This window comes from Neltuma alba, unplaced genomic scaffold (genome assembly GCF_004799145.2).
Source record: "Neltuma alba isolate B1F8T4 unplaced genomic scaffold, ASM479914v2 tig00011850_pilon, whole genome shotgun sequence".
NCBI lineage: Eukaryota > Viridiplantae > Streptophyta > Magnoliopsida > Fabales > Fabaceae > Neltuma > Neltuma alba.
In genome coordinates, this window is record NW_021636455.1 from 703,322 (window position 1) to 718,210 (window position 14,889).

The 14,889-nt window shown below is 38.4% G+C and overlaps 1 protein-coding gene across 1 annotated transcript; it reads right to left on the reverse strand.

Moving 5' to 3' along the window:
* Positions 1-1,695: 1,695 nt before the first annotated feature.
* LOC114718414 (crocetin glucosyltransferase, chloroplastic-like) lies at positions 1,696-3,734 on the reverse strand. Its single transcript, XM_028903710.1, has one exon. It carries the CDS (start codon positions 3,349-3,351, stop codon positions 1,954-1,956), a length of 1,398 nt encoding a protein of 465 aa, XP_028759543.1. The 5' UTR covers positions 3,352-3,734; the 3' UTR covers positions 1,696-1,953.
* Between the last annotated feature and the right edge of the window lie 11,155 nt (positions 3,735-14,889).

A 14,889-nucleotide genomic window follows, 5' to 3' on the forward strand; every position in this document is an offset into this window, starting at 1 on the left:
TTGTTTCAAATGTAAGGTTACAAGGCGGGAACATTGATGCTCAGGCCCCGGGCGAGCATTATGGGCCATAGTAGCCCAATATGCCAAGGCATCAGATTCTAAAGAATCGAACAAGGAGTGTTCGCGGGACTGGTCCAACTCACCCAAAAGGAAAATGGACTTTAGCCCGAGAAACTGCTTTTCTCTGGTGGGTATTCTCCAAAATAAAAATAAATAAACAAATAAAAAAGGGAGTATTATTTTAAAAAAATAATTAAAAAATTTAATAAAGGTGCGTGTGAAGGTAAACTTGCGTGTGCTTGTGAGTTGTGACAGAGGTAGTGAGTGGTGGGATCACAAGAACAGGATCGTGCTTCTTGGTTCTGGTAAGAAGATTTTTAGTTATTTTTATGGCACATATTTTCTTTTGATAGAAGTAATATTATTCGAGATATATTTGGGCGCCAAAACCTTAATTTATTACTCATTCCGTCATTTTTTATAAGTAACAGCTATCATCTCATCTTATCTTTAAATATAAATATCTATAAATTGTCTTAAATTTAAATTTTTGTAGCAAATTTGTTGTTTTGTCTCCATTAGTTATTTATTTTTTTACTCAATTTTTCAAATAATCATTTCTCTCTTTCATAATTTTTTATTCTCTTTTTTATACTCTTTTTACCATAAATAGGAGTATTTTGAAGAAAAAATTCTCAATTTCTATATATTTATTGTCTTTAACTAATTTTTTTATTAATATAAGGGGATCTAAGGTTTTTTTTTTGGGGTCAAAACGGGGTCCAAGGTTATTTGTATAAAAGAATAGAAGAAGTACAAAGAATTAGCTCATCCCATCAGACTCAACATTTTATTGATGGTGTTGGGGTTATTAGCTTAAGGGGTGTTTGGATAAAGACTAAACTATAATTTTAAAAGTGATTTTACGGTATACAAAATAAATATACAGAAGAGTTTATTTTGATTTATGAAAAAATATTTTTATTAAAAAACATTTATGGGGGAATCCTCAATGACACTGAATATTGCGGACCACATAACAAAGGGGACATGAAAATAGTATGGAATAGGATTTTTTTTCTTTTCCTTTTAACCAGCAGAACAAGGGTACACAGAGAGCGGGTTGTTCTTCTTCTTCTTCCTTTTTTTGGTCCCAATTGACTGGGATTAGCAGAGAAAAGATAGTAAAAACCAAACAGCGAAACACACGTCAGAGAATTGAGCCTATGCAGATGCGGTGGGGCCCACATAATGAAGGTGAACGGGGATCACCAGCATTGATTGCATGGGGGCCTCGCGAAGTGCCCAGTCCCGTCATATCTCTTAGGTGTGGTACCGAGGCAGGACGGATCATATTTTGGGCTTTTGGCTCCAACCAACCAAACACACTCTTCTTGTGATAGAATATAGCGTTGTTTACATGTCAAGTATTGAATTGTCGTTTAACACAAGAGTATATTGAACTACGACACTCCTTCAAGCGTTTCCAGCCATGGAGTGTGCCATCCCTCGTTTGTGTGTGGTGGCCCTTCACTGGCCTAGTCCCATAACACTCACTCGACAATGAAAACACATGCGCCCACGCATAGATGTGGCACATTTGTTGGAATGCGTGTACGCATAGGCATGTTCTGCGTTTATATATCGTTCAAATGTCGTCTTATCTGGGTGTCTAATTTCAACCATACAACTAGCTTGAATATAAGCTGACTTCATTGATTTGCAATGGCTGATAACGGTAAGCCACATATAAACTATGTAGCACAAACGGAACATGCGTTGTCTTAGCTGCCTAGCTTCCACAATCCCACTAACACCCGCCACCGCGGACTGCCTCCCGTACTATTCCTAGTTTCTGTTTTACACAAGGCCTTCGTACATATGCCCAGTAAATAGAAATTATAGTAAGACCAAATTGATCACTCTTAATTATAACGACAATCAAATTAACAACTAGTTATTGGGGGCTGAGACAAGCTCATCCAACAAAGCCCTCAGCCTGCTGTCAGAGGAACCACCTGCCTTCCCGGCTTCCCTCGACACCTCCCCCCATTCGGCCGCCTTCTTCTTCACCTCCTTCCCCCTCTCTCCATTTCCCATCACCTCCTCCACGCACCTCCTTATCTCCTCCCCTCTCGCTATTCCGGCGCCGTCCTCCTCTTTTGTCACCCTCACCTTCACCCCGGTCTTCCAAACCTGCTCTATCAACTTGGCGTTTGTCGTCTGATCTGCCCACTGAGGTATTCCCACCACCGGCACCCCCGCCACCAGACTCTCCAGGCTCGAATTCCACCCACAGTGCGATACAAAACACCCCACCGACTTGTGTGACAGTATCTCCGCCTGCTTACACCACCTCACTATCTTCCCCTTCTCTTCCATTTCCTCCGCGTACTCGCTCACCTTCTCTTGCTCTTCCTCCTCTCTGATTGACCACAAGAATGGACGCCCGCTGTCAATTAAACCACGCGCGATTTCCTCCATCTGTCTCTTCGGCAGCACGCATAGGCTCCCGAACGATATGTAAATCACCGATGACTCTGGTTTTGAACTCAACCATTCCATGTAGTCATTGCGGGTGTCCCAAAGGTTTTCCCCGTCTAAAAGAATCGACGGAACCAATGGGCCGACTGCAATCGCTCTGAAACTGTCATCGAGGACTCTTAGAGCGTCGGCTTCTAGCTCCTCGAACGTGTTCAACAGCACCGTTGGATTGGCTTCTTGTTGGAGGATTCGGAGTTCCTCTCCCATCAACGGCAGGACAAAAGCATAAGTGCCGGACAGGCATGTAATAAATGACGGCAGCTCCGGCGGTTCCAAAGGCGGCAGGCCCGGTAACTCTATTGAATTTGAAGCCGATGAGAGTTTGTTCTTGATTAAGTTGTCATCCTTGAAGTAGTAATAGAAGATGTCGAATAGCGTGGCGGGTTGGACCCACAATAGCGCTGAAGGAAGATGAAATTGGCGTGCCAGCTCTGTTGTCCAGGGAAGAAGCATGGTGTGCACAATACAAGTGAAAGGATGGCCACCATTCTGTTTGGAGGAGACTATGAGATCGGCGAGAGACTCGGAGCCACGACGCCGGAACTCCGACATGTAGTGCTCGGCGCTGGCTTTCAAATCGTCGCTGCCTTCTTCGGGTTTGTAACCGTCATCAAAGCCATCGGAGAAGGGGGCGAAGGAGAGGCCAGGGATGTTAGTTGATGTCTTGTCCATACGACGGTGCATGCGAACGGTGGTGGAGAGAGTGACGAGGACGCCCATGCGAATGAGTCTGTGGGCGAGCTGGAGAGCCGGATTGATGTGGCCTTGAGCCGGGAATGCGAGGATAAGAAAGTGGTGGTGAACCATGGTAGGGGCGGCGCGTGAGAAGGAACTAGTGAAAACCAATATCACTCACCGCTGGAGAATGAGATGAGAAGTAGTATATCTAACCACGGGGAAAACGAGATTATATTGAGGGGATGGTACAGTGGAGTGAAACCGGGGGAGGAATTGCACTGGAGGGATGGTTTATTCCTGGCTCGTGTTGTGTTTGTGTTTTTTTGTGGTCGTCTCAGATTGCGACAGGGTGGGGGGCCAATTATGTGAATTATTTGGGGGGATGAAGAGGCAAGGATCGAGTTGGCAGCTTCACCATATATAGCTTTAGACTTCAATATTTAGCTGTAAAAAAAAATTGAAAATCAAAACATCCAAAAAATCTGATCTGGTGGGGCAAAGCAAAAAAGTGAAACACAGTTTGATACACGTTTCTTTCTTTTTTTTTTTTGTGGTGCAGCAAAAACATTTATATGCCTACAAAAGTAAGCGGACTATGCATGGCTTAAAACCTAATAGAATGATTTTTTTTTTTTTTTTACATCCCAGAACTAGCTTTAAATTTGAGTCTGAAAAGGTAGCTGGGGTGAAAAATGCTAATGATAATTTTTAAAAAAAACGACTGAAACAACATTTTTTGGTTTTTGACTTTTATTTAGATTTCAGACTTTAAAAATTAATCTTCTCATATGTATATACTATTGAAATAAAATTACATGAAACTGATTTTATTATAACAATCTACTCTTCTAATCTTATTGATGTTTAACCTAAATCAAGAAAAATCTTAAATTTTATTAACTCTATCTTAAAATCTAATAGCTCTTCAACTTTATTCCTATTTAATATATATTGCGTTATAATAAGAAATAATAAAATTATATATTCACATGAAAAATTATCTACCTGCTTTATAAATATAACGAAAAATATTCCTTCTCCTTTCTATTATATAGATAGGATAGCAGGAGTATTCATATCTAAATCACATTGTGGATTAACTTTTTATTCTAACCTCGATTTGTAAGAGTCACAAAACTCGATCCAGACAAGTGTCTGTAGTTGATGACAGAATGCCACTTATTTTAGTGTGATTGGGTAGAGATGAAAATAATGAAATGGTAATGATGTCTTGTCTTAACAGAAAAGTCAATGCGTGCACTGATTTGATTGAGACCTTGATGCTTGTTGAATATATTCAATGCACGTTTAGTTGACGAGATTAAAAATTCATGATGTGTGCTCCTCCTGGTATTATTATAAACTTTAAATAATTAATTCACAGATAATAAATAATTAGTTAAAGTTAGTTGAAAATAATAAATATATTATAAATATATTTTTACTTCCAAATATACCCTTATAATAAACTAAGAAAAAAATAAAAGATAATGTATGGAAAAATGTGACAAAAGAAAAATAATTAAGGGTAACATTGAAAAAATATACTAAATGTTAAGACAAAACAAAGTTAAAACTTATAAAATGGATCACGCTCTTTCTTAAATTTAAAGCTGAAATGTAGGACTACAAGGAGTAATTATTAGCATAAGTCAATTCCAACTCATTCTCGTATACACGAAAAAATACATTAAATTGATAGGACTATAATTATATAATAAAAATTATAAAAGCGGCCTAACTACACCCTAAACAGATTAGGGAAAGCTAAGATGACGATTTTCTCTCATAATAATATCAATAAATTGATAAGAATATTAAAGAAATTTAGACTGAGAAACAGAAGATAATGGATTTCACTCGCATGCTGTTTTGGACATGAGTACGATTACTCTGTGCTTGACCCGTACTCATGGGCGCCCTGTCCAGCCACCGAGCTACAAAGCCTCTGGTCATTAAAAAACTTTAATGACGAGTTCAATGCATGTATACCAGCACTACGATACACTAATTGACTGTTCATGAATGTAAAGTGCGAATAAACAGGCTTTACTCCTTGATAGTCTCAGGGTAAGTTATGAACCATCATAATCAGAATTCTTAAGTTTAAAGAGTTAAGAGGCATGAATAGAGTTTTTGGGGCTGTTCTGCTGCTGGGCTTCACAGCTCGATGTAAGTAATCAACAGTTGCCAGTGTTGTTATATTGTAGGATAATATCCATGGCAGAATAATAATGAGGTTAAATTCTGGATGAATGAACAACGCAGGGATCAAGGGACAGTGCTCGTTAAGTGATGTGACGGTGAAACAGACAAGAACAGGGGCGACAATGAAGAACAAAACAGAGTGGGGAGTGACAGTCGCCAATGGATGCGCATGTGTGCAGTTGAATGTAACGTTGTCATGCACTGGTTTTCGAACTGTGGAGGCTGTCGATCCTTCCACGTATTACTGTGTCGGGGGATCATTGTATGCTCCTCAACGGCCAATCAATCGCCAGGGATCATCCCGTCAGTTTCAAGCATGCTTGGGATGATTCCTTCCGGCTGCCTCCCCTGTCCTCCCAGCTTGCCTGTTCCTAAAATTCAAGGGCTGCTTTGATTTTTGTCAATATACTATCAAGTATCAACCACCCTCCTGCGGTCCTGCCCTTTCGTTTCGCCTTTGGGGAGTTTGTGAAATAAATCATAGTACTATTTACCAGTTATATATGAAGAATCTGACTTGGCGTGACTTTTATTATTCGTGGTTTTTCCCGAAGTTTACTACTTAGGTTGATACGAAGATGCTGGTTAAAAATAAGACAACGATGTTAAGTGTTACTAATCAATACTGTCTCCCATATTTAATATAAGTTCTTGTTTGATTTTTATTTTGATTCTAAATGTAAGATTCCAATCCATTTTGTCTTTTATATTTATACATTTTTTTTCTAAGAAAGTCCTTATAATAATAGTAGTTTTAGCCAATACATTTGATTAGCAAGGATATTTTAGAAAAGACAATACTTATTTATTACAAATAACTAATTTAACTTCTTTATTTAATCTACTCAAATTAATCAACTAGCTCTTATACTACCTCTGGTTCTTAATATAAGACTTCATTTAACTGTTATTTTGGTCCTAAATATAAAACCCTAATTCGCTTTATTTATTATATTTATACATTTTTTTCAAGGTAGTTGATAAAGCCCAATTTTTATATATTTTATCCCACAATAATTCAGGATTTAAATGATAATTTTGAGCTTAATTAGACTTTTTATGCATTATTGAATAAATTGGTTGATTTTTGGATTTTGCATAAAAATTGAGATTTTGGATTGAAAATATGAATATTTTGTGCTTTCCTATTTTTGACTTGGAATTAAGTTTTCTTATTTCTTTGAAAACAAGTCTCATATTTTTAGAAAGATTATTTTTAGAAAGTTTTGCACTTTCTTGCCTAATTTTTGTGCAGATTTAATATTTAATTTTTGATTATATTTGGATATAATCTACATTAATGGATGCACTTAAATTCATGTAGGTCAAGAAAGGGGCACATAGGAAATCCAATGATGCAAGATTGTTTCTTGGAATCTAAGCACAATCCAATGGCTAATATCAAGTGGGTCAATTAATTACTAATGGGCTTGAGCTTTGGATCCATAAAAATTTCCTTTTCCCTCATTATAAGATTTTCCTTATTTTTGGAGGAGATATTCACGCCAAAAGGGACCTCCTTTCCATTCTCCATTGAGGACGCACGGATACCATTCACCCACCGCCAAATCATACCTTTTAATCCTTCTCCATTCAACGCGAACGTACATCATTTTTTAACGCCAACTCTCTCCTCCCCCTCGTTCACGTCAAGCCTCTCACCGCCTTTGAATAGCCTATGATACATTCTCAAATCATTGGGAATTCAGTATCTTGAATACCTCTCTCCACTACCACGCCAAGGACGCACGCCACTGTTCTTCAATTTCCTCACCAACATGGCCGTTCTCCACGTCATTAAGCTTGGAGGAGAAGGTAATTTGATGGCAGCTTAAGCTTATAGGGAGGCAACTTGGGAGGAGCATGGAGGAGACTAGAGCCTTGGGCTAGCACTTGAAGACCACAAGGGAGTGATGCTTCATTTATCTTTTTAATTCAAGGACTTAAAATTATTTAGTTTTAAATGATTTTAAGTTGTATTTCTGTTGAGACAATTTAGTTCTAGATTGTCAATTTTATTCTTGGATTGAATTGATATTTGGATTTTATTTGTGTTGAGACACTTGTTGGAATATATGTTTGGAACCTTTGCATTGTTAATTGAATTTATAATTGAGTTTTCATTATGAGTTTAATTATCAATGTGGTTTGAATTGCAAAATTTGGGTTCTTTCACCTCTTAATTGTTTAATTAAGTTGGTTGATTATCTGATTGTTTAGTTGGATAATTTGAAACATAATTTCCAAAATTAAATTGAGATATCTTCATTGGTTTTGATAAGCTTAATTGACCAACCTTATACTGTTATGAGTTCTCTAATGGTTTAAGGGTTTTGAGATTAAGGGTTCCCTTTATTTCAAGTAGGTAATTAAGTTTATTAATTCCACTCTCTTATCACTTCCCTTTGTTTAATTAACTGATTAAGGTTATGAAGGTTAAATCCATGCAAATCCTAAGTTGTCCCCTCTACCGTACCTGAAGAGAAATCTCTAAATTTTTACTTCTTAATTTTCTTTGCTTTCTGATTAGTTTTCTTTATTCATTATTTTTATTTTCCTTCAAAAAAAAACCCCCAAAAATTGCATTGCATTTATTTAGTTTAATTTAATTTTCATATAGATTTTAGGACATTTGCATTTTCCAGTTAGGATTAGAATTTTGCATTTTAGTTTAGGTCCAATTTATTACATTTTTTTTATCACCTGAATTTTTACCTAAAGAAACCCATAAATTGCTCCTTGGAAGTAATGACCTAGGTCGATCCTAAACTACAAATCAATTAGGACCTAGTTTAATTGAGTGCTTTAACGACAAAAAGCATCATCAATTTTGGCGCCGTTGCCGGGGAGCAATGGTTAAACTTTAGGTTTAATTTCTAGGTGATTTTTTTCTCTCTGTGTTTTTTTGGTGCATTTTTTCCCCTTCTTTTCATTTTACTTGATTTGTGATAGTTGCTTCGTGCATGACTAGATCCTCTAGCCAAGAATTGTTTGAATTTGATCCCGAGATTGAGAGGACTTTTCATCAAAGAAGGAGGGCTCAAGCTAACAATCTTATAGAAAGTGATTCTTCTGTTAAGTTAACTGCTGATTCCTCTAATTCTCCTGACTCTTCTCATTCTGACAGTAGCATGGCTAATCCTGCTAGGACTATCAAGAATTGGTTTCACTTGATCTGCATTTTCAAAATTGGTGCATTAATTATCCTGATATTGACACTGATTTTGAGTTAAAGTCTGGATTGATTCACTTACTTCCAAAATTTAATGGTCTTGCAGGCGAGGATCCATACAATCACTTGAAGACTTTTCATATGATCTGTACTGCTATGAAGCCTTCTGGTGTGTCTGAGGATCAGATTAAGATGCGTGCCTTCCCATTTTCTTTGGAAAGTTCTGCAAAGAATTGGCTTCTTCGCTTACCTCCTGGATTCATTACTTCATGGGACCAGCTGAAAAGGTTGTTTTTGGAAAAGTATTTCCCAGCATCTCGTATGTAATATCCTTTAAAAAAAAAAATTCAAAAAAAAAAGTAATTGAAAATAATATAATATAATATAATAATATTTTTATAATATTTTTAAATATATATATAAGTCAACTTTCCACCGAATTCGGTGGAAAGTTGACGGTGGGGGTGGAAAAATTGGGGGTGAGTTTGAAAAGAACCCCTCCCCCAATAATTGTGTGGGGGTGTTAAATACCCCCCCACATCCATTTCCCCCCCCCACGGCAAGCGCAAGAAGGAGAGAGAGGGAGAGAGAGAGGAGAGGAAGTGTGTGTGAGCGAGAGAAACATACCGGTGAAGCAGAGGGCAAGCTTTGAAGATATTTTAGGTACATGAAATTATCTCTTTTCATCAAACTTTCTTCATAAATATTTCATATATATTTTATGCTTCCTAATAGTAGTATTATCATAGTGATTAGAGAAAATTTTGAGACTTATATATGATATAACTATTGAGTTTTGACAAAAGATGACTATAGAAATTTAGAAGTAAATGAGTTGTTAATTTTAATCGGTTTAGATTTCTCTATTTGCTAGTTTTAGTATTTAAAATTAATTTATTTAGTGGAAAATCTGTTATGTATGAGATATACCATATTTTTACCGATTAAATTCAAGTTAAATAATTTATTTGGATTGTTTGATATATTATTGAGATTTTAATCGGTTTAGTTTTATTTATTGGGTGACTGGAGGTTTTAAAATAATTATTGTAGCTAAAAAGTCTATTATTTATGAAAATATATATATATGGTAGTTGTACCATTAAAGTTTTGATTAGATTATTTAGTTATAAATATTTGAAGTATTATTATTAAATTTTTGAGAGTTTGATTTTGAGGTTTAAACTTAAATGAGGATTTTTTAGAGTTTATAATATAATAATTTTATATTTGGAAATTGTTGAAAATCCTTTTTATTAAGGTAAATAATTTGGAGGTGGTAAATAAATAATTTGGGGTTGTTAGAAATTTTAAGTTGTTGCTAAAATACTTAATAATTTTTTGGGTTATAAGAGTTGCGGGAATTTAGAGTAAAACTTTAAATAATATAGAGAAGTTTAATTAATTAATTAATTAGTTTATATTAATATGTGATTATATTGATTGTGTAGATTAATTATTGGTTGAGCAAAGGATTGACCTTGTGGTAATCCTTAGTATTGCTTTGGCGAGAGGTAACCACTTTCCACTTGTTATATGTGCTAATATGTTGTTTGTGAGTATTTTGTTGTTTTTAGAATAATATTTGATATTTGGAACTTGAGTAGATATGTTATATCTTTTGAGCTATGAAAATTGTCTTGTGGGATTTTTGGAATAGTAATTGAGAAGTTTGGAAAAGATATATGATTTATATCTTATGGATTATACTGAGAAAAGATTGAGACATTTTTATTATATTGTGAATGATTGGTTGTTATTTGGATTTTGGATTGAGTCCTATCCTACCACGTGGTAAGGCCGCCATTGGTGCACATTGGTTGGCTTTTTCTTTCGTCCCCCATAGTGAGGGATAGGCCTTTGTGGCTTCTTATTCGTCCCCCAGAGTGAGGGATAGGCCCATATGTTTGATTGATCCCCCAGAGTGAGGGATAGACTTATGTGGCTTGTGTGTTGGCCCCCATAGTGAGGGTTTGGATGATTGAAATTATATTTCTATGGATATATCTATGTTTCTCGAGAATTAATAACTGTCCCACTTGACACCTCACGAGCACGTGTTAGTATGTATGATGAGTTGGAAAGTTGGTTACTGAGGCGTTTGTCTCACCCCGTGGTTTAACATTTTCAGGCGATAGTTCAGGTGGTGGCCCATCAGGGAAGGCTCCGGAGGCATAGTGTGCTGATTAGCTTGTATAGCCTCCCTGCTTTTGTTCTATGTGCTGACTTGTTATATATTGCCACATAGGGCTCATCTACTATCATGTTGTAAAATAATACTTTTAATTACTACTATCTGGTATGATAGGGCCGTGAGGAAGCCCGAGACGTTTTAGACTCTACGTGTAACGCTCCTTTGAAAGTGTTGACTTTTACTAATGGGCTCTATGACTTATATTAAAATGTTTTATCAGTTCGTGTGTTTAAAAGTTTAAGTTTGGGTTTGGGCTAACGGTTGAATGATATTTCTGGACTTTGAAAGTCCAAGGCCCAAGTGAACGATTGATGTGGCTCGTAATATAAGTTTATTTCTTTTAACCATGATAGCGATTTTAAAATTTTAAGGTTTCTTCTTTTCTATCATGGTTAATCATTCAAATAAATTGTTGGATTTAATCTAAAATGGTTTGAAAGAGCGGTTGTCACAATTTGTATCAGAGCCATAAAGTGAAAAGCCCCGAGCCTCTGTCTCTGAGAGTGTGGCGAAGGAGGATCTATCCTAGGGGATGCCTGGGTAACCAGGTGGCAAACTGATAGGTACCTTGTGATGCCACGCGGTGGGGACCTACACTGGGGACCCTGCAGCCAAGAGGGCTGGGACCTTGCATGGGGACCCTGCAGTAGTCTCTTCACAATTTGGTATCAGAGCCAAAGATTCTGCGAACTGAGTTGCATTACATTGCATTTAGTGGCAATATATAATAATCTCACATAACCTTCCCTGTTACTTTGTGTCTGTGCTTGTCCTTACTTTGTGTTTCTTTTGGTGGGTTCCATCCTTAGGTAAGGAGGATGGTACGTACGCGATCCCGACAAACCGATCAGGGTGGAGATGAATCCACAAACCCACCTAATCAACCACCGAATCCTTTGCAGTTTAACCAAGAGACTTTACTGCAACAGTTAAGGGAAGTGGTAGTTACGGTGGTAGATGAGAGAGTACGGAAGATGGAGGAAGATTTGAGAGTCAAGAAAGCTGTGGAAGAGTTTGAAGGGAGTGGGCTTCCTGGACCGTCTGTGAGAAATTCTGTCACCCACAGGGGTTCTATTGAAGGAACCAGAGAAGAGAGTAGTTCACAAAGGCGACCAGGAAAAGAGGAAGCGGTGAACCTTAAAAGCGTATGGAAGGACATAGAGCGGCATCACCCAAAGACGTTTGATGGGGGTATGGATCCTGACAAAGCTGAGGCTTGGATAGATGACATGGAGACAATATTTAAAGCTGTGGCTGTAATACCTACCAAAAGGTACAAGCAGCGGTAGTTTAGTTTTACTGGGGATCGAGCTAAGAGGTGGTGGAGGAGTGTAAGCGGCATAGATGACTCGGGGATTACTTGGAACGAATTCAAAACAGATGTTCTTTGATCACTACTTTCCTCCAGCCATGAGACAAGAAAAAGAAACAGCTTTTTATGCTCTTCGACAAGAGAACATGCATGAGGATGAGTTTATTGCCAAGTTATTGACCTCTCCAAGCATGTTACCTATCTGCAGCATAATGATAACCAGAGTGGATGGCCCGACAATTGATAGAACGGGCAAGGCAGAGTCAGAGTTGAAAGCAGCAAATGGCCTTATATGAGTTTAAGAGTTTTGAGGATGCCTGCACGAAACTCAGGATGACAGCTGCAGAGAACCCGAGAGTAGGAGGAGAGCGACGTTGGGATAACCAGGGCAGATTCTCCGGTTTTATGAGGCCAATGGGAGGAATCAATAAAAAGAATAACTATAGTTATGGGAGCTCGGGTAACTCAAGCAGAGGCAAGAGCCGAATCAGAAGAATTCAGCCCGTGGGGCTTTATGCAAAGGAGACAGCCTCAGGGGAGCCGTATAGGGGAGAGATCGGAGTGTCCACCATGAGCCTGCCAGATCTACACCAAGTGTTAGTGGTCCTTGCATGAGATGTGGGAGAAATCACCCAGGATAGTGTTGGGAAATGCTACCGATGCCATAAGTTCGGACATATAGCTCGCAATTATCCAGAGGACAGCAGCAAACTCCTAGTTTCAGATCCACGGTGCCGGGAGAGTTTTTGCTTTGACTAGAGAGGAAGCTGGTATGTCTCCTAATCTGATTAGAGGTACTGTCTCTCTTCAAGGACATGATATACCTGTGTGTTTGATTCTGGTGCCACTCATTCTTTTATTGCTGCGGAATGTGCTCAAAAGTTTAAATTTCCAATGCATGATTTGTCTACATGTTGAAAGTGTCAACTCCAGCAGGAGCCACTGTGTTAACCACACAGGCGTGTTTAAGTCTTGTGCTTAAATTTGAGAATCGTGAGTCTGTGATTGATTTGATTTGTCTACCCCTCAAGGGTATTGACGTGATATTGGTATGGATTGGCTATCAGCAAATAATGCCATTTTGGATTGTAAAAGGAAGATAGTAACTCTTTCCTTTGTGCACTACGATAGTTGAGGCTATTAATGGTCGTTTGTGGTTGTCTGCTACTCAAGCACTAAGTGTATTCAGAAGGGTTGTCAGGCGTATGCTGTTTTCTTTTCCGTTAGTACGGATTAATAAAGTTGGTATAGCCAAATCGAGGGAGTAAGTAAAGGAGTTTCCTGAGGTATTTCCTGAGGAAATATCCGGTTTACCTCATGAAAGGGAAGTTGAATTCTCCATTGAGCTAGTACCAGGGACAGCTCCAATTTCTAAAGCACCGTACAGAATGTCACCTTCTGAATGGCAGCAGAGCTGAAAAAAGCAAATCGAAGAGTTACTTGAAAAAGGATTTATTAGACCAAGGGTCTACCGTGGGGATCACCAGTACTGTGTGTGAGAAAGAAGGATGGGAGCCTTAAGATGTGTATGATTACAGGCAGTTGAACAAAGTGAGCAGAGGACATCCCGAAGACGGCCTTTCGTACCAGATACGGACATTACGAGTTTCTAGTAATGCCTTTTGGTTTGACGAATGCTCCAGCGGTTTTATGGACTATATGAACCGGATCTTTAGGCCGTATTTACAAGTTTATTGTGGTGTTTATAGATGATATCCTGATATACTCTAAGAATGAGGAAGAACACCGAGAGCATCTTTACATTGCATTGCGAATATTGAGGGATCATCAGTTATATGCTAAGTTAAGCAAGTGCGAGTTCTGGCTTAGAGAAGTGAAGTTCTTAGGCCATGTAGTATCTGCCGAGGGAGGAGTAGCTGTTGATCCTAGCAAGGTCGATGCCGTATTGAAATGGGAAACACCAAAATCTGTGACGGAGGTACGAAGTTTTGTGGGCTTAGCTGGGTATTACCGAAGATTCATCAAGGGATTTTCTCAGATCGCCATGCCTCTAACTAAGTTGACCAAGAAAGACCAACCGTTTATCTGGAGTGAAAAGTGTGAGGCGGCTTTCCAAGAACTGAAAGCTAAGTTGACCACGGCTCCAGTGTTGACTATTCCAGATCCTAGTAAACCGTACACCCTTTACACTGATGCTTCACTTAAGGGTTTAGGGTGTGTCCTGATGCAGGAAGGAAAGGTGGTTGCCTATGCATCTAGGCAATTAAGGCCACATGAGGAAAATTATCCTACACATGACCTGGAATTAGCGGCGGTGGTTTTTGCATTGAAGATCTGGAGGCACTACTTATATGGATCACAGTTTGAAGTCTTCAGCGATCACAAGAGCTGAAGTATTTAATAGATCAGAAGGAACTGAATAATAGACAACGCCGGTGGATGGAATTCATCAAGGACTATGACTTTGAGCTTAAGTATCATCCGGGTAAAGCCAATGTGGTTGCAGACGCTTTGAGTAGGAAAACGGTGCATGTGTTTCACATGAGTTTGGAGGAACACTACTGCTTAGAGAGATTGAGAGATCTCCAAGTGGTGCATGAGGCTCCAGCCACTCTACAATCAATTTTGGGTGATTATGAGTTCTTTCGAGACTTGAAGGCTGCACAGATGGAGGATGACCGGTTACTAAGCATCCGAGAGGAAGTGGAGACCCATGGTGTGCCTGATTATGAAATTGGTGAAGAAGGAATCCTGAGGTACAAGAAGAGGATTTGTGTCCCTAATAATGAGGAAATCAAAAGGACTATTCTAGAAGAGGCG

Coding starts and splice junctions, on each gene's coding strand:
- LOC114718414 (XM_028903710.1), bottom strand. CDS start 3,351: ATGGTTCACCACCACTTTCTTATCCTCGCATTCCCGGCTCAAGGCCAC.